Here is a 23,855-nt window from a genome sequence, read left to right as displayed (position 1 = left end):
AGAGCTGCAGATGGGTGATTCTAATGCAGTCCGACTCCCAGGTTCATGCCTTTTCTTCTGCAGTGACCACGTCTGCTTTAGATGCTGCCTAATTTCCCTTTTAGCTGAACAGGAGCAGAGGCTGAACTCCTCTTACTGTCCTGCTTTGCTCCCAGACTAGAGGGGCCAGACACAATACAGGATAACCAGTTAATTTTAATTCATGTAAACAAATAATATTTTCGCATAAGTAGGCCCCAAACATTAGTGCCATTAATCGGGCACCCTGCATTTTTTTTTTGTTTTTTTGTTTTTTTGTTTTAATCTGGCAAGCTTCTCCCAGATGTCTGTGAGGCTGAGTGAAGCCAGGCCCGTGGTAGGTGAAGGGGGAGAGGAAGAGGGAAGTGACAGGGGAGGCCAGCCTTCTGGGACAGAGCTGGCCCAGGTCTTGGGTGGGGGCTGTACTTCTGGAAGAGGCCAGATACTGAGTATGAAAGAGGTAGGCGGGTGGGTCTGGGAGATGCCAAGTCAGGTTCTTGAGGAAAGTGAACAGACAGGTATATTTAGCTGTTGTGGTTTTCAGCGTTAAGGCCAGGAAGCAGGCTTTTTGGCCTGAATCCAGACTTAAAAAACAGAAATGGAATCAGTATTTATGGCCCATGACCTTCCTGGGTCACTGCAGGCAGGCTCCCCTGTCAGGGCTCCACCCCCCTGGCCCACACAGCGGCTGACCTGAGCGTAAGCTTGGGCCTTGGGGAATGGATCCAGAGGGTTGAAGTGGCAGGGTCAGGCCCTACTCTCACTTTCACACCCGCTTCCCTGCCCTGAAGCCAGAGAGGTTCCTGGAGTCCAGCCCAGCCTGGCGCTAGGGGCTGCTGAGGGGGAGTAAGGAAGAAGGAAAGTAAGTACACTTGGGAGGCTTTTTAAATAAACATTTGGGGGGAAGTGCGTTTTCAAGGAGGCTCTGGTTTGTGGTTCAACTGGCCCTAGTCTAGCTTGAACAGGCCTCCTGTCTGGAGGTGCTGTCCCAGCCCTGGTGGGGTGGGAAGGGCAAAGTGGGGGAAGGGGGTTGTGGTGCCAGGAGCTAGAGAGGAGGCCAGTGCTGCTCCCACCTTCAGACCAGAGCTGTTTTGTTTTGTTCGAAGATTTTATTTTTAAGTAATCTCTACACCCAGCCCAGGGCTTGAACTCCCAACCCCAAGATTGGGAGTCACATGCTCCACTGACTGAGCCAGCCAGACACCCCTTTCTTGCTGCTTTTTAAAGAATGTTTCTCAAGGGAATAGAAAAGATCTTGGTCCCTGATCACTGTGTGTGTTGGAGGGGTAGAAGGAGGGGCCATTGTAGACAGTCTACAGTCTACCTTATCCCCCTCATATTTGTAGATAGGGAAACAGAGGCCTGAATCATGCAGGGCCTCTGCCAAGGTCACCCAGTTTTTTTAGTGGCAGAGCTGACCAGAAGGAACTCAAGTGTCAGCCTTTTTTTTTTTTCCTTAGGCTCTGGGTTTGCACATCATCTCCCTTCTCAGTCCAGCCCAACCTCAGTGCCCCCCCCCGCCCCCCTCCCCAGGAACTGGGCCAATGTCAGGCCTATGCTTCTGGAGAGAGGTGGCAACAACTGGCTTTGTTGTTTCCACCCCCTTGGGGTGCTCCTTAGAGATCTAGGGTGCCTGCAAGATGTGGGTGGCCCTGGCCTCCCGTTACCCAGTCTGGCCCCTCTTGCCCTTCTGTTCCTGCCTCCCTTCTTCCTGTTTCTCCCCATTTATTTCCCTTTCTTGTGTATGCTCGTGAGAGAGAGACTGTGTGTGTGTGTGTGTGTGTGTGTGTGTGTGTGTGTCCCTCTCTCTCCCTCTCTCTGGCGCCTCTGAAGTCTCCCCTTTAGCCCCTAAATCACTCTGTAATCCTAGCTCTTTGAAGCCGAATCTGGGCCCCCTCCCCCTTCCTCTCCCTTCCCAGGCTGGATGAGGGATGCTGGAGGGGAGGGTGAGCTTGGCTCCCTCCTGGAGTTAATTAGGGAGAACATCGAAAAGTCAGTGGAATGAAAGGGCTGGGGGAGGGGACTAGCCTAGAGAAAGAAGGAAGTGGGCAGCTGCTCCCTCCCACCCAGCCTATTTCACACATACCCCTCCCACCCAGCCTCTTTCACACATACCCCAAAGCCCTCACATCCTGGGATTTGGGACTTGGAATGGAGGTTGTGGAAACCTGAGCGCTGGAGCAGGAGGGGGGAGGTGGAAGGACTGGGGCTCCTCTCTCCCGTCTCTGTTCCCTTCTCCTCTCCCCTCCCCCTCTGGTGATGGTCTAGAAAATAGTTCCGGTCTGTTTCTCAATCCCTGGTTAGTGTCCCAGGATTAGTCAGCCTCTCCGGCTTTAGTCACCCTCTCTACCCACTCCCAGGGTCCAGGGTGGAGTAAAGGGAGGCCGGGAGCAGAGCTCTTCTGCCAGCTGGGCTGGGAATTCCTGGGGCTTTTACCCTCCCGCTGCCAGAGGAGTCCAGCAGAAACCCTGGTGAACTCCGTCTAAGGCGTGGAAACTCCTGGGTTTCCCTGCCGGCCCAGTCAGGCAGCCTGTGGAGTCAAGTCGCGAAGTCGCTCACCCAGCGTGTGGTGGTGCGGGTGGGGGCAGCCGCACCTCGGGGCGCACCTCGCACGTGCCTGGGTGCTGCACAAAAACCCAGTGAGGTAAGCGATTCTGTGCTTCTCTATCTTCAGTGTGCATCAGAATCACTTGGAAATCTTGTTAAAATGCAGATTCTGAGTCTCCGTTTCCAGCAAGCGCCCAGGGTAATGCCGAGCGGGAGCCCCATTTGTATTTCCCTAGACCCCGTTTCTTTGCACGGTGGGAAGCTGGGCAGTGTCGCCCAGCTCGAATGCTCTGAGCCTGTGTCTGCCGCGTACCTGAGCTGTCTGCTCCCAGGGTCCTGTGCTTAGCCTCCTAGAGCACTGCTCAGCCCAGTGGTCTGTCCCACTCTGCTCTCCACAGAGCGACGGGGTCCCCGCTGCTAAGGATAGTGGTGACTCTGCCCGACAGTGATGCTTAGATACACTCAGCCACCCCGCCGGCTATGGCTTTGCGTTAGTGTTTTACTTTCTCTAAGCCTTGCTTTCCTCATCTGTGAAGTGGGGACACATACCACCTATCTCGCTGGGTTGTCCTATGGAGGGGAAAGCCATCATGCCCGTGTATCTCTGGCAGAGTGCCTGGCGCCCAGTAGCTGTCAGCGGCTGGTACTATTCTGAACGGAAGGCCCAGGAACTGTCCTCCTCCCCACACTACCCGCAGAACTGCTCACTACCCACGTCTCGGGCACTGGCCTGAGGATAGAAGGACCTACAGGTCCTGGTTGCTGCCTTCCAGGAGCCCATGATCTGGTGTGGCCACCAGAGGGGCTCCCTTGAGAGGGGTTAGGGCAAGGATTTGAGAGCTTTTAACTCAGCCCTGAGAAAAGTAACAGCTAGCGTGTTTTAAGCCCTTACTGTGCAATAGGCACTCTTCTAGGTGCTTTAACCTTCGTTAGCCTTAACTGAAACCTGAAGAGTAGATGCTTCTTTTAACCAGTTTCACAGATCAGAAAACTGAAGAGACATAGGGGAGTTTATGTAGACTTGCCCCAAATCAGTTAGTAGGTAAGAGAGCTGGGAATCAAATATAGGCTGTCTCCCATCTGCCTCTTGTGAATAGAGAGGACATTCCCGGGGCTCAGCGGGATCAGGACCAGGTGCTTTGCAGGCCTTCATTAACTGGTTGTGCTCAACAGAGTGACCATTGGGGACCCAGAGTTTAGCTCCTGACCTTCCTCTGTCTCTTGCAGAAGCTGCTGATGGGAGCTCCACCCTGGGAGGGGGCGCTGGCACCATGGGCTTAAGTGCCCGCTACGGGCCTCAGTTTACCCTGCAGCACGTGCCCGACTACCGCCAGAACGTCTACATCCCGGGCAGCAACGCCACACTGACCAACGCGGCCGGCAAGCGAGATGGCAAGGCCCCTGCAGGTGGCAACGGCAACAAGAAGAAGTCAGGCAAAAAGGAGAAGAAGTAATGTGGAGGCCAGGCCTGGAGCCACAGGACAGCTTCCCTCCCCAACCAGCCCAGTCTCTCCTTACCTGTACCCAGGCCTCGGATTTTCAGGGCTCACCCCCAGGATACTGGTAGGGATCCAGGCCATGCTCCCTTTGGGAAACAGAAACAAGTGCCCAGTCAACACCCCCTCTCTGCCCCCAAGGGATTGAATATGCAAAGGGAGTTCTGCTGGGAACCCCCATCTAATCCATTGCTGTGCCCATGGGGGTAGTGGGGTTTGTGTAGACACCATTTATCACACCCCCTTTAGTTACAGCTGAACTTTGCCATCTTCCAAATTTAATCAGGCCCATCTACCACCCCCTGCCTCCCTCCTACCCATCCCACCCCACCCCACTCCCTCATCAGCCCCTCTTTCTTGAGTAAGGTGGTTGGGGTGTTGAGGGTACCTGGTGACCTAAAAAGGCTCATAGTTCTGAGGAGTTGGAAGGGCATCATAACCTGTAGGCCTCTCCAATTCTCAGACTCTCCCCCCCCCCCCAAAGCATGGTTTGGTGCCAGTTCTTTCATCTCCTTCCAGAGCCTGAGACTAAGCTCAAGTTTTGGGAGACATGGTCACCATTCCCATGGTACTGATGCTTGCTGGATTTAGGGAGGGCACTTTGCTACCATGCCTTTTCCCAAAGGCCTCGGGACCAGTCTTTTGTTCTGTTTTTCATTGTTTGATGTTCCCACTGCATGCTGTGACTTCCCCCTCCCCAAACAAGAGACTCCATTGCATGTTCCAAGACAGTATGGGGTGGTAAGATAAAGAAGGGAAGGGTGTGGATGTGGGGGATGGATAAAGCTTGACTTACTGGTTATCAGGGTCTTGTAGAAGGCTCTGTATGTCCCCAGGGTACTGGCCGGATCCCCAGTTCCAGCCATAAACCAAGTACCAGGCTGGACCCTCATTTACCACATAAAGGCAGTAAACTTTGGGCTGAGCTTTTAGCATGAATGGATTTCAGCTGGCATTACAGCCAAAGGAAGGTTTGAGGACGTTTAGGACCAGGTCGCCTGGAGAGGTCAGAGGGCCCTCTGTGGGTGCTGGGTACTCCAGAGGTGCCACTGGTAGAAGAATAAGTGTGGCCCCAGCAGCAGGGGAGGGTCAGCTGGGCCATTCTTGGTCCTTGGGTTGGGGAGGCATGGAGCTAGAGCTGGGACCAAGTGGACAGGAAGTTTCAGCCCCGGATCAGGGCTTCTCCACAGGGCCCCCGCCCTCCCCAAGCCTCTGTTCCTTCATTTTGCCAGGTGCCATTTCTTCTCTGTGAAGGCCACTGCCCAGCCCCCCCCGTCTGCCCCCTAGTGGCCAGAGCCTGGTTAAAGTCCCCCAGTGCCTCCTTGTGCATAGACCTTTCTCTGCCCACCCACATCTGCCCTCCCCCGCCCCAGTCCCGTACCTCCAGCGGGGCTGCGCAAGAACCCCACCCCAGCCCTAACAGTAGCGTAGAGCCCCCTTCCTCTTTCGGCTGGTGTAGAATAGCCAATAGTGTAGTGCGGTGTGCTTTTCCGTGGTGGCGGGTGGGCGGAGGCTCCGCGCAGCCGTCTGTCCTTGAATCTGCCTGCGGCGGCCCGTGCTGTGTTTTGTGCTGTGTCCACGCGCTGCGGCGACCCCTCCCCTGTACTGACTCCTATAAGTGCTTCTCTTGCATAGTCACGTAGCTTCCCCACCCACTCCCTTTCCTGTGTCTCACGCAAGTTTTATACTCTAATATTTATATGGCTTTTTTCTTTGAAAAAAAATTAAAAGGTTTCTTCTGAAAGGTTGAACGGTTCTGTGTCAGGGATGGAGGCTCCTGTCGTGTGTGGGTGAAGTGGCGAGCTAAGCGGCGTGTGCTGGAAGAAGGGCGGGATCGCGGGGCGATTGTGTTTGCATCTTGGTCTTGTGTCATTGCCCGTGAGGCTGTGTCTGTCAGATGTGGCTGTGTATGCTTGCAGTACTGTTGTGCAAACGTAACAGCGTACAGCTGACCGTGATCGTGCTTGTGGATCGGTATACCGTTGTGTGTACTCGGCTTCTGGGTCTGTTGTGGGGGCGCGGGCTTCGGAGCGCCGCGAGGCGGTGTGTGGCGTTTGGATGCTGGCGCTGTCTCCCTGACGGTTCTAGGCGCCAGTCTCCAGGCAGAAGAGGACACTGGAGCGGGGGCGGGAGTGCGTTGGCGCCGGCTGGAAATCGGGTGGTGGACATTTCCTTAGTTTCCGCCTCTTCTCTGCTAAAATTAACATCCGCGAGTGCCCTTGTGGGCTTTTCCGGAGGAGGGTGGATTCTCCTTTGCCCATTCCCCTCCACCCCCGCTGCCTAGTGAGTTTGGGAACACGGTGGGAGTGGGAGGGCATGCCGGAGGCGCTTCTCCAAAGGCCCAGTCTATAATAGCCTGGGCCTCAGTTTACCCATCTGGAATTCACCTTACTACTCGCTGCAGCAAAGCCAAGGAAATTGGAACGCGCATTCCTGTTTCTCGGGAGGGGCCGTGGTGTCAAGGGGATTGAAAAGTGTGTAATGAGATTGCCCGAAGACCCAGATCGTCCTCCCTCCTTCCCTCCCCCCCCCCCCGCTTTTCCATTCCCTCTTCAGTTAGCCGTCCTCCCCTCCCCTCCTCCTCTGCCTGCTTCCTTGAAGCACAGTGGGATTCGAGGTTGCTGCGGCCAGAGGAGCTGCAGGAAGTACGAAGGCGAGAAGGCGGAGCGGGAGGACAGAAACACAGACCCACTGGGGTTATCTGGGGGGTCAGTGAGGGGATGGCTAACCGCAGGGTGGAAGGAGGTTGTCTCTGAGCTTCCTCTGCGCATCATCTCAGAGCCGGGTCACATGTTCTGCCAGCTCCTGAAGTCTGTTGTCATGGAAACCAAGCCTTCCAACTAAGCATCTGGAGGCGACTCTCCTGCGTGGGAGGAAGGGTGGTGTGCGCGGTTTGAGATGGAAGCAGGGTTTTGTTTCTGAGAGCCAGGCTGCAGAGGGCGGGGTGCTGGCTGCCTGGGTTCTATTCCAGGCACGGCAGTAGACTGGCAGAGCAGAGCGTATGAGCAGCTGTGGTTGGTCCCCTAATTGGTATGCGCGCCTGTAAAGCTCTGAGCCAGAAAAGCGTGGCCTCCGGTGGGGGAGGAGGAGGCAGGCAACCCACCCCCACACCCTCCGCCCCACCCCCGCCATGATGGGGAGCCAGTTGCCCAGGCTCCAGGGCTATTTAAAAGGTTTTTATTTGCACTTCTAGAACCTGTCCCAATGGTTTTGTGGTCCTCTTCGGGCCTCTGCTCTCTATTCTGGGTCTGCTCACAGCTTGTAAGATTCCTTTGTGCAGGTCACAATGTGCACAAGTATGGCTCTGAGCAGAAGGTTGCTTGGAGTATGACCTCTGGCTTTTGACCTCTGCTGGCAGCCTCAGGTTTCCACCCCACTGTAAGTTCCTCTAGCCTGAAGTGTGGTCTGTGGCCACCAAAAAGGCCTGGGGCGGGGGTGGGGGGAGCATGGGGATAGAAGAGGGGAGATGGGAGAATGGTTCCCTCAGTAAAAGAGGCACAGGTACTGGGGGCATGAGGAAGGTGGGGAGCTAGAATTGAGTTCAAGAAAAGGGCCAAGCCACCAAGCAGCAATGTGGAGGGGAGGTGGGGTGGGGTGGGACTGGGGCCCCATTTCTTGATGTCTGGCAAATGCAAGGGCAGAAGCAAGGGTGATGCACTGTGACATGGAGACCCTCTATAAGGAGCTGGGAGAGTACCTTCAACTTTTTGACATTGATTTGTCAGGTCAAACACGGCTTTGGAAAACAGCTTAAACTCACAAAGGAGGCGGTAAGGCAGTACTGTTTCAATGCTTTATTAACAGTTGGAAACAAACCCAATAAACTGGAGGTGATGACATCCCAGAAGCCCAAAAGGCAAGGGAAACAGGTTTGCACTGTCTTTTTTTTAAATTTTTTTTTTATTAAATGCATCCTAGCAAAAGTAGATTAAAAAAGAAAGGGTCAAAGCCCCAGATGTCAGCAGGGAGGAGGAGGGGACCCAGGGAGGCAGCCACCTCCCTACCCCCATCTTCCAGGGAAGAGCTCAAAGGAGCTGCTGTTGCCCCTTCACACACAGGCAGCTGTAGCAACCAGCACCCCGGATCCTGGCCCGAAGGCCTCCCTGCAGGAAGGAACCCTTAGGTTGCCTAAGTTTCCCCTTTGCTCCAACAACTCTCATTCTGGGTCAAGCCCTAACCGTGTCATTCTCTCTCCCTACCTGGGGTGGGAAGCTAAAAGCACAAGGAGGGCAAAGTGTCACCTTGAGCCAGAGAATCAGAGCGAGCTTCCTGGAGCTGGGGCTACTGAACAGTTTTGGCCTGCCCACTGTTCAGAAGCGGGGGATGCTGTGGGGCGACACTCCTGTGCTTCCTTGCTCAGAGTCCAGTTAGCATTTGCACATTTGGCTTGATAAATACATAAAAACTCTGTGGTCTCAGAGCTCCCACTATTCTTAGGCCCGGTGCAGCTCTATCAGAGAAAAGCTTCCTCCTGCCCCCAACTGGATAATGGGAGAGAGAATCTGCACTGGCCTCAAGGGCCCAGAAGGCTTTAGGGCTGACGTGGAGGTCCAGGGTCGCTGTGACCTGCCATTAGAGCCTCTTACAGTATGGAGGGGAAAGGGGGAAGGATAGTTATTTTCTTTAAAAAAAAAAAAAAAATCTCATATAAAAATAGATCCATTTGCAAAACAATTTCTCAGCCAGGAGGCTCCACCTCCCATTTCCTTGGAGACAGAGGGTGAGGCGTTCGGACAGTCACAGTATAGCCCATACTCCAGATGAGATGCACCAAAGCTCTGGGGAAGGTGTGAGGAGTGACCGTGGCTTGGCAGCCTGGGGCAGGGTCCTCAAACATGGCAGCAGGCTGGAGACAGGTCCCACAATGTCTCTGTACCCTGCCTCCCTATTAGGCTCTCGGCCACGGTGGAACAGATCAAGTGGTCCAGGTCCTTTTTGTTCTGGGAGGCCTTTCCCAGGAAGGTGCAGTAAGGGTGGGGTTTGCTCCCCACTTCTCTGGGCATGGCTCCCACTGTCACACCACTAGTAATAAATAACAATAACCAGGAGAGGGAAGAGCAGAGCAGAGGTGACAGCAATGAAAGGAGGGATAGAGCCCAAAGGTTCACAAGCCCCATGCTGTTCTCAGGGCTGGAGAAACCACAAAAGAAAAGCACAAACCCAGCAAGATTGACCCAGGTGAAAGCCCACTGGAAAGGCAGGGGCTGGGAAGCAGGTGGGGCCTGGTCTGAGACAAGGCCTCGGTGACAGAGAGGAGACACTTGGGGTTAAGGCAGCAAACACGGAGCCTGCTTTGGTAATAACAACAGCCAGGGCTGGCTGGGTTGGGCTCAGGCCTCCCCCTGCTCCCCCCCCCCACTGCCCTTTCCTGCTGGCCTCCAGGCAGCTGAAGCTTGTGTGATGTACAGAGAGCGGCAGGCCAGAGAGAAAGGGTCAGGGTAATGGGAGCAGCCACCCCAGAGGAATATTTCCATGACCCTTTACGCACAGGCTACAGGGCAAGACAGTCTGGGGCGCCCCGGGGAGCTGCTGTGGCCATAGGACTCAGTTTGCACGGCCAACCAATTCCTTGGTTTCCTCCAGGATTGTGGGGACTCCCTCACTGTTCTTGGCTATCTTAGAAGGAAGAGCAGTCATGGCGTCATCCTTGGTCAGCTCCGAGGCTAGCAGAGATGTGACTGCACACCCGGCCTTCCTGTTGGCTGCAAAGAGAAGACATGAGAGATCTTGTCCACAGAAGGCCCAATTTCTAATTCCTTTCCAACTCTGTAGCAGACATTCAGCCTGAAGCCATGCAAAGGGGGCTGCACGGTCTGGTTCAGAGAGACCCTTATTTTAAAGAAGGAGAGGCAGAGATCCAAGAACATGTGGAACAGACTTTCTAGGTGCAGAGAATGTAAGGTCAGGGTGCAAGCCGTGTGCCTGTCTTCCTGTGTGGAAACGGCACAGGTTTGAATATAGCAAGACAGACACAATGTGGTTCAAGTTTGTTGTGTAAAACTGAAGGAGAAATGAAGTACTCAGAATGGGTTTTCTCATCACCGGGTTGTTGAAATTAAATAGAACCAAGCTTAGTAAAGAGTATTATTTTTGTTTTCTTGGCAGTTTCCAGGAATCTCCTATACCCAAACCATTTTGAGTCAGCCCTGGGGAGGGCTGTCCCAAGCAGAGGAAGGCCTTCCGCAGGCTGCCTGGGGCGACTCCTGCAACGAGGAGCAGAGCAGCAGCCATGCAGTGACATCACATGCATGTCACACTCCCAAATGTTCCACCAGCCCTCCTGCCCTCTCCCCGTGCCCACATGCCCAGCTCTTTCCCACCTCTTGAAGGGTAGCAGTGTGATATGCATGCCAAGGGCCCTATAAGGTATGTATGTGGCTGTGGGGGTGGGTGGGTCAGGAAAGGTATGTCAGGGAAGGGAGAGCTGGGGTCAAGGACGGGCCCCCTACAAAGAAATCAACCCAGTAGGCTAAGGGATTGTGACACTCCAGCTGTCATCTGAAACAGGAAGAGAAGAACCAATCAATCCATGAGTTTCTGGTCTAACTTCTGGGAGCCATCCGTAAGACTCCTATTAATTTATGGAATGTAGATTTATGGCCCCAGTATCTTCAACACAAAGGCAGTTTCTTGGGACTATGCCCAGCTCATGCTCTCTGCCTCTTCCCATGCCCTACAAACAGCACAGAGACCACACGTACACAAAGAGCCGCCTGCCTGGGCTGAAAGAAGTCAGACGCAAAGGCCACATGTGCTAGGATTCTGTTTCTGTGAAATGTCTAGATTGGGCACATCCAGGGGGACAGAACGTAGATGAATGACTGCTCATGGGGATGGGGTTTCTTTCTGGGATAATCACAATACTCTGGAATTAGAGAGTGGTGATGTTTGCACAAACTTGTAACTATACTAAAAACCACTGAAGCATATATACTTTTAAAAGGATGCATTTTAAGCATTTGATTTATACCTCAAAAAACCCCGCTAGCTGGGTCACAGGAAAGATGAATGGAGAAAGCAGTGCCTAAGCCTTAAAGAAGCAGGGACAGGTGAAAAGAGCCCCGCACTCCCACAGGAAGACCGAAGGAGGGGGGCAGCTCCGGGACATGCACAGGAAGGCCAGGGCCAGAGGAGGCGGTGAACAAAGCGCCCAGAACACCGGGGCCTTGTGTAGACCAGCAAGAAGCTTTAGGCAGGGTAGAAGCCAAACAGGGTCAGAAGGCCCAGCTTTTCAGCAGGGCTGTCGGGCTCCCCAGAAATGGGACGCAGCACCACTGTGTTCACACGTCAGAGGTCACCCACGGGTCAGGGAGCACGCGGCATGCCCACAGGTTACCAATGTATAGGTCTCCTCCTCCTCCAACTCCTCCTCCCAGGGGCACAAGGGACCGTCTAACAAGAGGAGAAGGAAGAGTGAAGGCCCTGACTGACCAGCACAAGGGCTCATCATCTGGTTCCAGGTGGAAGGTACGTGACCCAGACTCCAGGCCGCTCACAGAAACCACTCCTTGGATTATGAACACATGCTCTGGCCTCGGTGACTGACAGGAGGGGAAAGGAGCCCCCCGGAGTGTGACGAGGAAGGTCTACAGGTAGATGCTTCTATCTTATTAGTCTCTCCAGCAAAGTCTTCCTCAGACCCATTTAGTTTCAGCTCTTTTCTGAATGAATCCCTTCTCTAGGACCCTACTTCTCATGGCCAGAAAGGCAGTGGCTTGTCACTTTGGTGCCCTTGTGCTTTCAATCTCTAGCAGTTGAGAAAATATTGCCAACTGCTTGTGTGTGACTAAAGGGGTGGTTATGTTGAAAGAATTTCTGACTCCAGACCCCAGAAGAAAAAAAACACTGGGGCTTCAGAGACACCTGTCGTGGGCAACATGGGAAACATGGGAAAAGTCAGAGTTCAAGTGTGGCACGTCTTGTGTTGTTTCTCTGTGGTTTCTTTCTCTAAACTAAGATGATACCAGTTGTACCTCATCAAGCACTGTTTCTACATCTTCTAGATTCCAAAAGATTCTGATGCACTACCGATTTCATAAAAACTAAGAATGGATGGGAGGTGGGGAGAAGACCAAAACTTCCCTTTTAAGCCTAGAGTGTAGGCACACTAGGGATGGCATGATGTGGCTAAGGTCAGAACCAGAAATGAGAACCAACAGAAGAATCCTGGTTTCCACTTTGTCTTCAGGGCCACAATTATACTCAACAGTTTGAACAATCCAGAGAAAGTGACTTTTCCCCTCCTTTCCCTGGCTTGGGTACTCGAGACTACTGAAAAGTAGCCATAGAAGCAGATACATAATTTGACTGTATTAGATCAGGGAGAATCATTACCTCACAACACAACGGTCTCATAGCCTGTGGGGAAAAGGGAACTATCTTGAGACACTGGTCAAAGCTCTCTGAAGCCAGATTCCTAGGCGTTCGGGTGGGCTAGGATAAACACACCAGCAAAACCCACCAACCATATATAACACCCATACAGATGAATTAGAAAAAGGTCAATGATTTGGAAAAAGACATTCACAGAACACAGGCTAGAAACTGCACCTGAAGAGGAAGTGTTCTTGTTAATAAGCTTCCTTGGGGGAGAGGAAACTAGGACAGATGGGGCAGTCATTACTGTCCTAAAGAACTCATTACTGTCTAAAAGTCACCTAATTATAATTCCTGTCCTATTTTCACAAAAGCAGACGGAGAAGAGGTGGTGGTATAGGAAACACTCTTCCCCTTCTACAGACAGGTAGTCGTCAGACACTCCCCAAAGCACCCGTACCGTGTCCAGTGCTCTCTTCACTCGAAGGTAGGAAAGAATACTTCTGGCCCCCACAGAGGGGGTCACTGTCCTCTCCTTTCCATCAAGGAGGCTTAGTGGCCACAGCCCTGGACTTGGAATCATAAAAAGGGCCTAGAGTTCTCGCTCTAGCATCAGCCAGCTCTGTAGAGCTGACCCAGCCAGAGCTTCTCTGGGTCTTAATTGCTCTCCTCTGTGTGGAGGGCAGATGCTGATCTCTAGAGGCCTTTAGAGGCTCTCCAGACTCTAAGGTTCTGTTAGTGGAGGTGGAGCTTAGAGGGAAGGAAAGGAAGAGAAAGACCAGTTTCTTCCCTTGACTTTGAGCAGATGGCCTGTATAAGAGGCCACAATTCAGACATGGAGATAAAGTTGAGTCATTAAAACTACACGCTGACTCAATCATCAGCTTGAAATAGTAGCTGTGATACAATCACATGGATTCTTCTCTTTGACACTCAAACCATTGTTCTCCCACACCCTGCAGATCACAGCAGCTTACAAGTCACTTTTAATGAACCAGCCCTGATAGTAACTCTCCTCTTCCAGCCCCTCAATGGTGCTTTGTATACTCTGTACTCTGTCTACACTCCCTCAGGTCTCCAGAGACCGGAAGACTTTTATTTTTTAAACGTGCCTTTAAATCCTATGGAAAAGGCCAGTGTCTCTAAGGCAGGGACAGCTGCCTCCCTAGGAATGAGGAGGGCTGTGAGGCAGATCCGCTCGCTAGTGCTTCAGTTTTTTGGCTCAAGGCAATTGGCCATGAGGAATAGAGGCGGTCAAGCAAGGAGTGGACCAGCTAAGTCCAGTAGCCACTGAGGGAAACCCACAGCCTTTATAGTTTGAGAATGGGGCCTTCTGAGTCCAGCCTCTTTCTTGTCTTCTCTTAATTCTATTGTTGCTGGACAATAAAAAATTTTTAAAGCTAGAAAAGACCCAAGAAACCATTTTAGTCCAACTCATGAAGAAACGGAGTCCCCAAAACTTGTCTAAGGCACCCTGGACAGCATCGGAGTTAGACTTGAGTTTGGCTCTTTTGATCTCTACCTAGTCCGATGCTCTTCGGACTGTGATAGAGTCTTCATGTCTAGCGTGAGGCCACATCACATCACAGCATGTGAGTGTACCCCCCTAAGCACCATACCAGAGTAACCAGAAAGGTCTCCCCGGACAGATTCTCCCAGATACATTCAGCCCTGTTCTGTGAACCTACAGCCCAGAAAGATTAGGTTACAGGATGGAACTAATTTAAGTGGTATGTGCTTCTCTGCTCCAGTATGTCCTAGTATCAGTCTCCTATGCCTTCTTGCACTGGGGAACAGCACTTTGACTAATTTAGATCCTCTGCTGAAAGGTTATGTTCCAACAAAATCCCTGCTTCCTCTGTCGGCGAATCCTGGTTTCCTACTTGGGAAGACATAGAGAATGGGGCCTCCCCCGCAGAGGGAAGCCATTGGTGTCTGGCTGCCTGTGTACAGGAAGCATCTGGGATTCTAGTAGTTTCATAGGAAGAGGCTTAAAAAGGGAATTCCCCACCAACAGTTGGATGCAGGATGGCATTTAGCTGAGAGAGTGAACAGTGAGGTGCAATGTACTTTCATCTGGCTAGAAATGCCTAAAGTAAGGCCACATGGCGGGGGGGGGGGCGTGCGTAAAAAACATTCTCATAAGAACCTCTACAAACTAAAGAACTACTACTAGCTGCTCTCTCCACCCAAACACCAATCTGTATGATTTCATGCACTATGCCAGGAAATTCTAAGCCCATCATAACCACCTCTCCTCCCACTATGAAGCCTGGCAAAAGGATGCCGGAAAATGGAGACGACTTGTAACTAGGGATTCTCCTACTTAGGGAAGGTTCTGAAGTCATACGGAAGAGCCCTCAGAAGGGAATTTTCCTTTGGGAATTCAGAGTACGGGCAGGAACAGAGAGCAACCTTTGGGACACTAGGTTTATGTGGGCTAGCATGCTCTACACCCTTGATCTGGAGGACCCCTGTCCAGGCTATGACACTTACTGTAAGCCCTTCAGAGGCCAAAGCAAGCTACACAACAACTCCTTCCAATAACCTTAAAGCTCTTATCACACAGACCTACAGAACAGCCCAGCCAGGGAACACAGCTTTTACTCTCTTGAAAGTGGAAACCCTTCGCGACTGCCTTTTCTGTTATTCCCACCCTTCAAACCAGGAAAGAAGCCATCACTCCTAGTCCAAAAGGGCCCTCACCAGACACAACAGTGCAGGTCAACCCCACATGAGGGATAGTGTTGGCTGTAGTACCTTCTCCTGGACTAGTCTCTTGGCCACTGTGTGCTTTCTTCTAAGGAAGCTTATCCATCAATCCTTCCCCACACTAATGCCTGGATCATTTGTCCTCCTCTCCCCATAATTCTTCTTAGAGGCTCTGACTCAACTTAATCCACTGAAATGTACAGAGGGTTGGGAGGGGAGCCTGAGGGGGAGTCACTGGGGAAGACAAAAGCAGTGCAGGCTACTGCACCCAAGGAGAGGGACAGACACAATTCTTCCACTGGATTGCTCCTCTATATTACTTCCTCTGAGGATAATGATGCCTAATCTCCTCTCTGTATCTTTTCTGCTTGTGAAGTTGAGAGTAAGGGCCCTTGACTTTTTTCTACATCTAATGTACACTTTTATATTTAGCTCAGTTTTTGTTCATACCCGCAAACACCCACCCAAATCTCTGTATCCTGCACCATGGGTCACCTGTTCCAGGTTTCTGCTTCAAAAATGGGGAGAAGCACAATCATCATCAGATATAACAGGTCTGCTATCAGTGCCTGAAGGCCTTTCTAACATGGGAGGTAGAGGACTGGACAACCCACTCTTGACGCAGGGACTATTGTGAGGAAGTTCCCAAACCCTCAGAGCATCTTCATCTGTTCTTTAGCCCAAGAGAAGCAGGACGAGGAGCAGAGAGACCTCACCCCTTCCACATGCCCAGGCTGGGCTCCATCTGCTCACTTACCCTGACGGGGTCCTCTCTTCCGTCGGAATGCTGCGCCTGTCTGCAGAGCTTCCAGAAGACTGTCCATCACACCGGTCTCATCGCCCTCTGTCACGAACAAAAATGGAGATGTAAGCTCTTCAGCGTGAGCAGCATACAGTGTTGAGTCCCACACCAACTGTATGACTGTTGCCCAGCTTACCCCACACCCACGGGGGCTGAGGACTCAGAGCAGACATGGGGCTCAACCTCAAGCCTCACAGCCCATGTCTACTTGCATCTGTTCGACAGCGGTTACAAGAAAAGGTTCTGCTGCCTACTAACCAATGCAAACCTTGGGATATTTCCTTGCAGTACCTTCCTTCCCAACCCACCCGGGATTAGCACAGAGAAGTGCAGAACTGCCCAACTCCAATGCCAGTTTAAGCAGAGAGACTGGTATTATGAAAATTAATATGCAACTGTATCACTTGCTCTTTATCCAAAAGTGTTTCACTCTAATTCCTATAAACTCATCAGGGAGAGCCTGGTTCCAGTTTCAGAGCAGGGTTGAGGAAAAAAGAGACAAGCCCCAATCAAGATTGACTTTTACTTAAGTACTGCCCCTTGTGGCTGCACCTTCCAGAAGCCAGCTCAGCACGTAGCAGGAGCATCCTGGCTGGAATGTAAAGAGTTAATGGAGAGTCCCTGTTCCAGCCTGGCTCTGTTTCCATGGCAACAGCTCTGGGTGGTGAAATCTGAAACTGAAATCCCAAGGAGCCTGCAGGCTGCTAGCTACAGGGCTGGGCTCACTGCTCCCAGCGCCACCTGCTGGCTAAACATCACCAGTGCAGCTGACCTACATTCCGACCTCACTGGCTCGCCGTGGGGTCCTGAACCAGGGCTTGCTGCACTACCAGATAACGGGGTGCAGCCCTCATCCTGCGTGTCCGCTGACCCCACCTTCCCCTGAGGCATCCTAGACAGTACCTGCGGACAAATCCTGGCCCCCAGGGGAAAACGGGGGGAAGGTAAAGGATACTGGGTGTGGGCTTCAACAGCATGAGCAGTAGAACAAAATCTGTGGCTTCTATATAACTAAACAACTGTGGACTGCTTCCCAGAAGAGTATCAAGAAAAGAAAAAAATGTAGGCTGTTCAGCTCCTTCAGGTCGCTAGCCTTACCACAACAGGAGCTGCCAAAGAAAAGTCCTTGGGAACAAGAGGTGCTAGAGCAGCTCTGGCCTCTTGTGCTCAGCAAAGCACTTTGATTCTTGCCGGACTTGGAAGCCCTAAGAACTCCTTTACTTTTTTTTAAAAATTCAATTAGCCCACATATAGTACATCATCAGTTTCAGATGTAGTGTTCAGTAATTCATCAGCTGCACAGAATACCAGTGCTTGTCACATCACGTGCCCTCCTTAATGCCCATCACCCAGTTACCCCATCGCCCCAGCCTTTATTTAGATGGCTCGTACTCCCTCAGGTTCCAGAAGGGTGGCACAGCTCAGTGCCATGCACGATGCATGCTATATCCCTGCTCCCCACAGAAGCAGCAGACAGAGGGGGCAGGGTAGCAGCAGCAGGAAGGCAGCAGAGACAGGAAGCAGAAGGCCAGTAATTGAGCCCATATGTTTCAACAAAGACATGCTTCTTGTAGTGAAACAGATTCTGCTAAAGAAAAAAAAGAGTGGCCAGCTCTCATGCCCCCTTCTCCAGAAGTTCAATCCTTTTATAACCTCGTAGGTATGCGCAGTGATGCGTGTACACAGTGTGTAGAACTGTGCGGAGGTACTGAGCACACAGTACTTAGTGAAGATAAGACAGGGAGGACAAGCCACCACTGAAAGACAGGAGCAAGGCCAGGAAAGCATTTTGGGGAAAAGAATGAAAGATGTAGATGGTACAAAAACGGGCCAGAAGACCATTTGGCCAGGCGGAAAAGTATGTGTTACAGCAACACTAAACCCACTGGAGAGGAGACATAATGCAGGAACTAGCAAAGAAGAGAGAGGGGGCCGAGCACGGAGCGCAGGAATGCGCACGCAGGGCAGCTGAGGTTCGAGTCCAGCGTCAGGCTCTTGGAGGTAAAAGGCTGCCAACGATCTTCTGCCAGGAGCTGAGCTCAGACATGAGCTGTTCTCTCTGGCCTTGAGACTGTAGGCAGAGGAGCCCTGCAGGTGTTCCTGTTTCAACCCATCAGTCCTCCTCCTCCTCCGCTTCTTACCTGCATTCATGTCTATGAGTTGCTCTCTCTTCTGCTGCTTCTCCAGCCGCTCCTTCTCTGCCTTCTCCTTGGCTAGTTTTGCTCGCCGCATCTTCTCCTCGGTCTCCCGCCGCTTCTGGTTTTCCTTGACTGCTTGCTGCGGAGGAAAACAAAGCACGTGGGCATGTGTGCACTTGCACGTCGGCCCACCCCACGCCAACCGATGTGGAAAGTGAGAAACGTCCACGAAAGATTCAGCCAGCAGGTATCCCTGGCTCACCAGAAACATATTCTTAAAGTTGTGCAGATCCATGAAGAACTCTTCCACCGACACCTTCTTGGGGTCGAAGAGGAAGTACTCGCCCAGCTCCTTATAGAGGGTCTCCATGTTGCAGTGCATCATCCGCAGCTTGTCATACTGCTCCTGTGCGTCCTTCACGAAGCTGTGCGGCCAGCGCGTCAAGGGCCAAGGCCAGGAAGCGGACCCACCGCCCTAGCCCCGAGGACATGCAGAGGTGCCTGCTGGCACCACGAGCATGGTCAATACAACGCTGTAAGAGAAAGGCGAGAAGCAATCGAAATAGCCAAAACAGGGCAATGGTAAACCATAAACCGGCTCACCTACAGAACAGGAGGGGGCAGTTAGAGGGGTGGCTCTGCATGTCCTGCTGTGGAGCCGGGGCTAAGAACCAGTATGTGCAAGAAGAAACACAAGACAGTTTTTGTTTAAAATAAACTCATGAGGTAAAAATGAGGAGTGCAGGGGCGGTGGTTACCTCTGGGAAGAGGAGAGAGAAGAGAATACGTGTGTGTCTGGGTCTGTATGCGTGTGTGTGTGTGGTGCGTGTGGCACTCGAGTGGAGGGGAGATGGGGCAGAGGGCAAGGGATCACAGCAGAATTTTAGTGGTATGCTTACTACAACAATGAGAATGCTTTCAAGAACTATGTATTTAATGAAAAGAATTTAAGAGTCTTTTTAAAGAAGGAAAAATTTATCACCAGATCTCTCCTGCTGTCCTCTCCCTGGAAAGTTTTCCTTCCCATCCTAGGGAGCATCCCTAGGATGCTCGTAAGAAAGGATATAGTCATTTTTTCAACAAACTTGTCTCTCTCATCTGTGGCAGCTGGGAAATTCTGAACATCACGTTCCACATCAGCAATTTGTTTCTTCATCTGATCTAGGTTCTTTTGCAAATTTTCAGCAGAAACTAAAGGAGACACAAAAAAAGAAAGCAAGAGTTTATTCCCAGTGCCCAAACCCTCAGCTTCTGCTTGTGGGGGCACAGCGTCAGTGCACACGCTGAGCTGTAGCTCTCACGTCCTCTCCTCCAAGTTGTTCCACAAATTGCACTTTTCATCTTTCCACTTAAACTGTAAGTTACCTGATGTCCGAACCTCCAACCTCCACAAGAAGAAGAGAGGCTTCATCTAATTTAACAAGAACCTGTGAAATTCCCTGGGATCTTGGTCTCATTTATTTTAGAGAACAGAGTTTGGCAGGAAGGAGCTATACACAGAAATACAGAGGAAGGGCAGAAATCTGTTCCCGTTTCTACTGAATGCTGCTTTTTCTGTGCCTTGTTCCAGGATGGTGAGGCCTGATTTTTGTCAATCTGGTCCGTGCTTTCTGAATAAAAAGAACTGCTGACCTAGACTAAAAAACACCTGCCTTTCTTTCTTTTTCTTTTTTTTTTAGTATTTGGTGTTTCCTTAGGAAGGGATAGAATGCTTCTCACTTCTGTACACGAAGGCCTCCTTTCTGCCTGATAATCCTTTCCCCTGTGGCCTACACCCTCTCCCATTCCCGCTTAAAATAGGCAGAACTGAAAACTATCTAAGACCTAGACTGTGTCTTATTTCCAACCCGATGCAGAGATTTTGGGGGCCTGGAACAGCCTTTTAGTTTCCCCTCAACCTGACCCACCTCGGCTGGCTTTCTCCACATGGGCAAGCTCATCTGGAAACTTCAGGACATCAGGATAGTCATTCTCACACAACTCAGCCAAGAAGTGCAACAACGTCATCTTCTGATCTGTGGACTTGGTGTCTCGAAGCTTGGGAGAAGACGAGAAACATGTTAGTCCTGACACGCCCAAGATCCCCTGAGCCAACAACAGTTCACCACAGGGCGCCCACAGAGGCCAGCAGCCTTCCCCTTCTGTCATTCTGCTCTAACCACTTGGCTCACCTTACAGAGGAAGCTGATGTTGAAGCCAAAAGCACCAGCATTCCTGGAGCCAGCATTCATATAGTTTCCAACAAGCAAGGTAATCTCCAGGAGGCTAGAGAAGCTCTCACTCTTTCGTAATTCCTCACACGCGGCAGTCACAGAAACTATCTCTGGCTTAATATTCTCCACCTGCTCACCGAACTGTAGCTTGAAGAGGATGGCGTTGAGGCGAGGCCGCAGGCGGGGCACAGTGCCCATCTGGTGGGGAAGACAAGCAGTTCCAGCACAGCCAACAGGGAGCGTGAGGCAGAAAAAACAGGCTGAGCCTCGTATGGGAGGCCGTGAGTTCCACAGCACCGATCAGAGAGGAAGAGAGGTTCAAAATAGGCAAAAGGCGAGGAGCGAGTGCCCCAGCTGCTCTAGGGGAGAAGGGGAGCAAGGGAGTCAGAGAAGAGCTGCTCGCCACAGGCCTCACTCACCACCACACCGAACTGCTCTGACTCAGCCAGGTCGTCGTACTCATCCTTCAGCTCGGAGAGCATTTTCAACTGCTCCGGCTCTGGCATCTGCTTAATGAGGTTCTGAAAGCGAGAAGGTCTGGTCTCAGGAGCTGAGGGCTTGAGCCTCCTGTCAGTCCCCCACTCTAAGGACCACGAAGAAGGACATAGGGGCTGAGGGTTGGGACAGCTAGTGAGATGGCAGGACTTTTGAAAAAATATACCAGAAATAATCTAACCACCGGCGAGGTGGACGGACACTGACCCAAAGCCAGCATTCTGTAAGCGCCAGGGCTAGAGGACCTCGCCCTCTAAACAGATGAGGCTAGTGTACCTTGACGCCAAGAGCCAGCTCCCACAGAGTGATCCTGCTCCTTACCTGGATCATAGACTCAGTCAGAACACTCTCGTTCACCTCCAGGATGACATTCTTAATCTCTTGATAGGCCATGCGGAAGGAACCCAGAAAGATGGCTGCCAGAAAATGAGATATCAAAGACACATTCTTCTCACTCTCCTCTCCCTTCCAGCCTATTCTACAAACCTCTGCTGGTCTATTTGCCTAAGTTTTCTTTTAAAGTCACTATCAGAAACCTCCACCAGCTCTCCACTGCCTGGGTAGTTAAAATCCAAGTTCCTGAGTCCAACGTCTAAGGTTCCCACCTCCCAGCTCTTTCTCTCATGCACCAGCTACACTGTTCCAAGCACCACATTCTACAAACACTGTGGCTCCTGGCCTTTGTGCACACAGGAAGATTTTGATCTTTTTTCTATATATACATCCAAGATACTCACCTCACTCTATTTTTAGTTTCCCACTCCCATGACTCCATCCTCAAAGCTGCTACTGCCTTCAAATGCTCTGATTCTTTTTTTTTTTTTTAAGATTTTATTTATTTATTTGACAGAGAGAGAGACAGCCAGCGAGAGAGGGAACACAAGCAGGGGGAGTGGGAGAGGAAGAAGCAGGCTCATAGCGGAGGAGCCCGATGTGGGGCTCGATCCCGGAACGCCAGGATCACGCCCTGAGCCGAAGGCAGACGCTTAACGACTGCGCCACCCAGTCGCCCCTCAAATGCCCTGATTCTTAAATTGCCATATCCCGTTCCCCAACAAATACTTCCTGTCCTCAGTTCTCTTACCAGCCTCTGCAATGACCCTTCGACCTCATCAGAGCGAGCGCTTACCAAATGTACGAGTTTCACTTTGCCTTCTCTCCTTCACCTAGACCCTACAGTCTATAGCTTTGTCCGATCTCTACTATTACTGCCATCTCTATTACTACTGTTCCTATTCTTGTTTTCTTCTCCTCCCAATTCCCGGTCAATCCAACCATGTCATCTCTCCTTGCACCTGGGCTGGTGAACACTGCTAGCGAAGACTCTGCAGATCACAGTTCATCAACAGTGACGGGCTCAGTGCTGCCTAGCAGTCCTTTGTGCGTCCCTACTCTACGTGAGGCCCTCTTGGAAATTTCCTCCAAAGTATCCCCATTCTCCCAACTGTCCCACCACTTCCGATTTTTCTTTAAAAAATCTTGTTCCTCTTCACTGAAAAAAAAAAACAAAAACAAACTAAAGCCACTGGTCAAATTACTTGCTAATAAGCATTCTCTTATTCGCTGGGGGCTTTCAGCAGGAGCCAAGCCAGAAAAGGCTCGGGTAAGGACTATTTGGAATTGCCTAGAAGAAAACTTGTGCCAACACTTGTGTAAGCTTATCAGCAACTATACCCATGTGCTCATCCTTTTCTTGTATTTCAGTAGAACAGGTGGCCTTGAAGACCTTTTCCTTCTGCATATACACATAACCAAGTTTCTACTATCTTTTTTTTAATAATAATTTTTTATTATGTTAGTCACCATACAGTACATCCCTAGTTTTTGATGTAAAGTTCCATGATTCATTACTTGCGTATAACACCCAGTGCACCAGGCAATACGTGCCCTCCTTACTACCCATCACCGGCCTATTCCATTCCCCCACGCCCCCGAAGCCCTCCAAGTTTCTACTATCTTAAAAACAGAAAACCAAAAACCCTGACCTGATATTCCTCTCTAATTACCGACTTTTCCCCCTCACTTTACAATGTTCTAAAAATACAATAGTCTATTCTCTTCCACTTCCACAGCTCTCATCTATTCTTCTATCCCCAGAGTCAATGAAAAGACCACAGTTATTTATGGAGTATCACACAGTGTATTTAAACATAATCTACATACCTGATCTCATTTAACCCTAGCCGTAATATCCTTGTACGTCTGTATTATTAGCCCCATTTGATAGAAAAGGAAACTAATACTTAAAGTTAAGCTACTCAAACCCAAGGCCACACTGCCAGTAAGGGCTGGAAGCAGGATTTAAACACTACAGGATTAACCTCTATGCTCTGCTGAAATTCTTCTTGCTTAGGCTACCGACCTTCTTCACGCCAGATCCAAAGGATACCTGCTTGTCCTGTCCTGATTTTACCAGACTCCCGTCTTCATCTGACACTGGTGACTACCCTTATTTCTTAGGACTATGTCATACCATTTTTTTTTTTAAAGATTTTATTTATTTATATGACAGAGATAGAGACAGCCAGCGAGAGAGGGAACACAAGCAGGGGGAGTGGGAGAGGAAGAAGCAGGCTCATAGCGGAGGAGCCTGATGTGGGGCTCGATCCCATAACGCCGGGATCACGCCCTGAGCCGAAGGCAGACGCTTAACCGCTGTGCCACCCAGGCGCCCCCATACTATTTTTCTTGTTGTTCCTTTCCAGCCTTTGAGTTCCCCGCCCCTCTCCCCCTTCTACTTGTCCCTGGCTGGATTTTCCTATTTCAGTAAATGGTACCACTCGCCACAAAGTGATGTAAACCAAAAAAAACCAAAAACCATTTCCTTCATTCCTTCAGCCAGTCACTAGGTTCCGTTATTTCTATCTCCTTAGTATCTTCTGCCTTCCTACTCATTCTCACTACTTTAGTTTCAGGCCCTGATCACCTCTAACCTAGTTTAAAGTGATAACATAATTCATCTCTCTGCCTGGAGTCTTCCCAGACCCTAGCAATCCAGCCTCAGTCACTGCCCAAGTAGCATTCCCCCGAATTAGGGTCTATCACTCATTTTCCTGATTAAAATCCTTTTAATAAATTCCAAGGCCTTCAGGATAACACAGATACTTCTTAGCCTAAG

General features: G+C 51.0%; 2 protein-coding genes and 1 long non-coding RNA gene across 25 annotated transcripts in view; 2 read left to right on the top strand and 1 right to left on the bottom strand.

Moving 5' to 3' along the window:
• The window catches only part of LOC103663913 (protocadherin gamma-C4), a 176,275-nt gene extending 170,475 nt beyond the window's left edge, over window positions 1-5,800 (top strand). For all 22 annotated transcript variants that reach the window (XM_040622322.1, XM_040622316.1, XM_040622315.1 and 19 more), the window contains one exon: window positions 3,793-5,800. In XM_040622322.1, the coding sequence (XP_040478256.1) occupies window positions 3,793-4,019 (227 nt within the window). In that variant the 3' untranslated portion in view covers window positions 4,020-5,800. The remainder of the gene's footprint in view (window positions 1-3,792) is intronic.
• A 2,040-nt stretch (window positions 5,801-7,840) lies between these two features.
• The window catches only part of DIAPH1 (diaphanous related formin 1), a 91,893-nt gene continuing 75,878 nt past the window's right edge, over window positions 7,841-23,855 (bottom strand). For both annotated transcript variants that reach the window (XM_040622307.1, XM_040622308.1), the window contains 9 exons: window positions 21,059-21,153; window positions 20,662-20,763; window positions 20,201-20,440; window positions 19,937-20,066; window positions 19,096-19,220; window positions 18,292-18,456; window positions 18,033-18,168; window positions 15,847-15,933; window positions 7,841-9,763 (listed from right to left, as the gene is read on the bottom strand). In XM_040622307.1, the coding sequence (XP_040478241.1) occupies window positions 9,606-9,763; window positions 15,847-15,933; window positions 18,033-18,168; window positions 18,292-18,456; window positions 19,096-19,220; window positions 19,937-20,066; window positions 20,201-20,440; window positions 20,662-20,763; window positions 21,059-21,153 (1,238 nt within the window). In that variant the 3' untranslated portion in view covers window positions 7,841-9,605. The remainder of the gene's footprint in view (window positions 9,764-15,846; window positions 15,934-18,032; window positions 18,169-18,291; window positions 18,457-19,095; window positions 19,221-19,936; window positions 20,067-20,200; window positions 20,441-20,661; window positions 20,764-21,058; window positions 21,154-23,855) is intronic.
• On the top strand, window positions 9,773-15,864 carry LOC121100727. The gene is made up of 3 exons (XR_005832506.1): window positions 9,773-10,427; window positions 11,438-11,653; window positions 15,769-15,864. It is a non-coding gene; the product is annotated as an uncharacterized LOC121100727 (long non-coding RNA).

The sequence above is a fragment of the Ursus maritimus genome, unplaced genomic scaffold, assembly GCF_017311325.1.
Source record: "Ursus maritimus isolate PB19 unplaced genomic scaffold, ASM1731132v1 scaffold_5, whole genome shotgun sequence".
In the NCBI taxonomy this organism is placed as follows: domain Eukaryota; kingdom Metazoa; phylum Chordata; class Mammalia; order Carnivora; family Ursidae; genus Ursus; species Ursus maritimus.
This window is presented reverse-complemented; position numbering and strand designations above follow the sequence as displayed.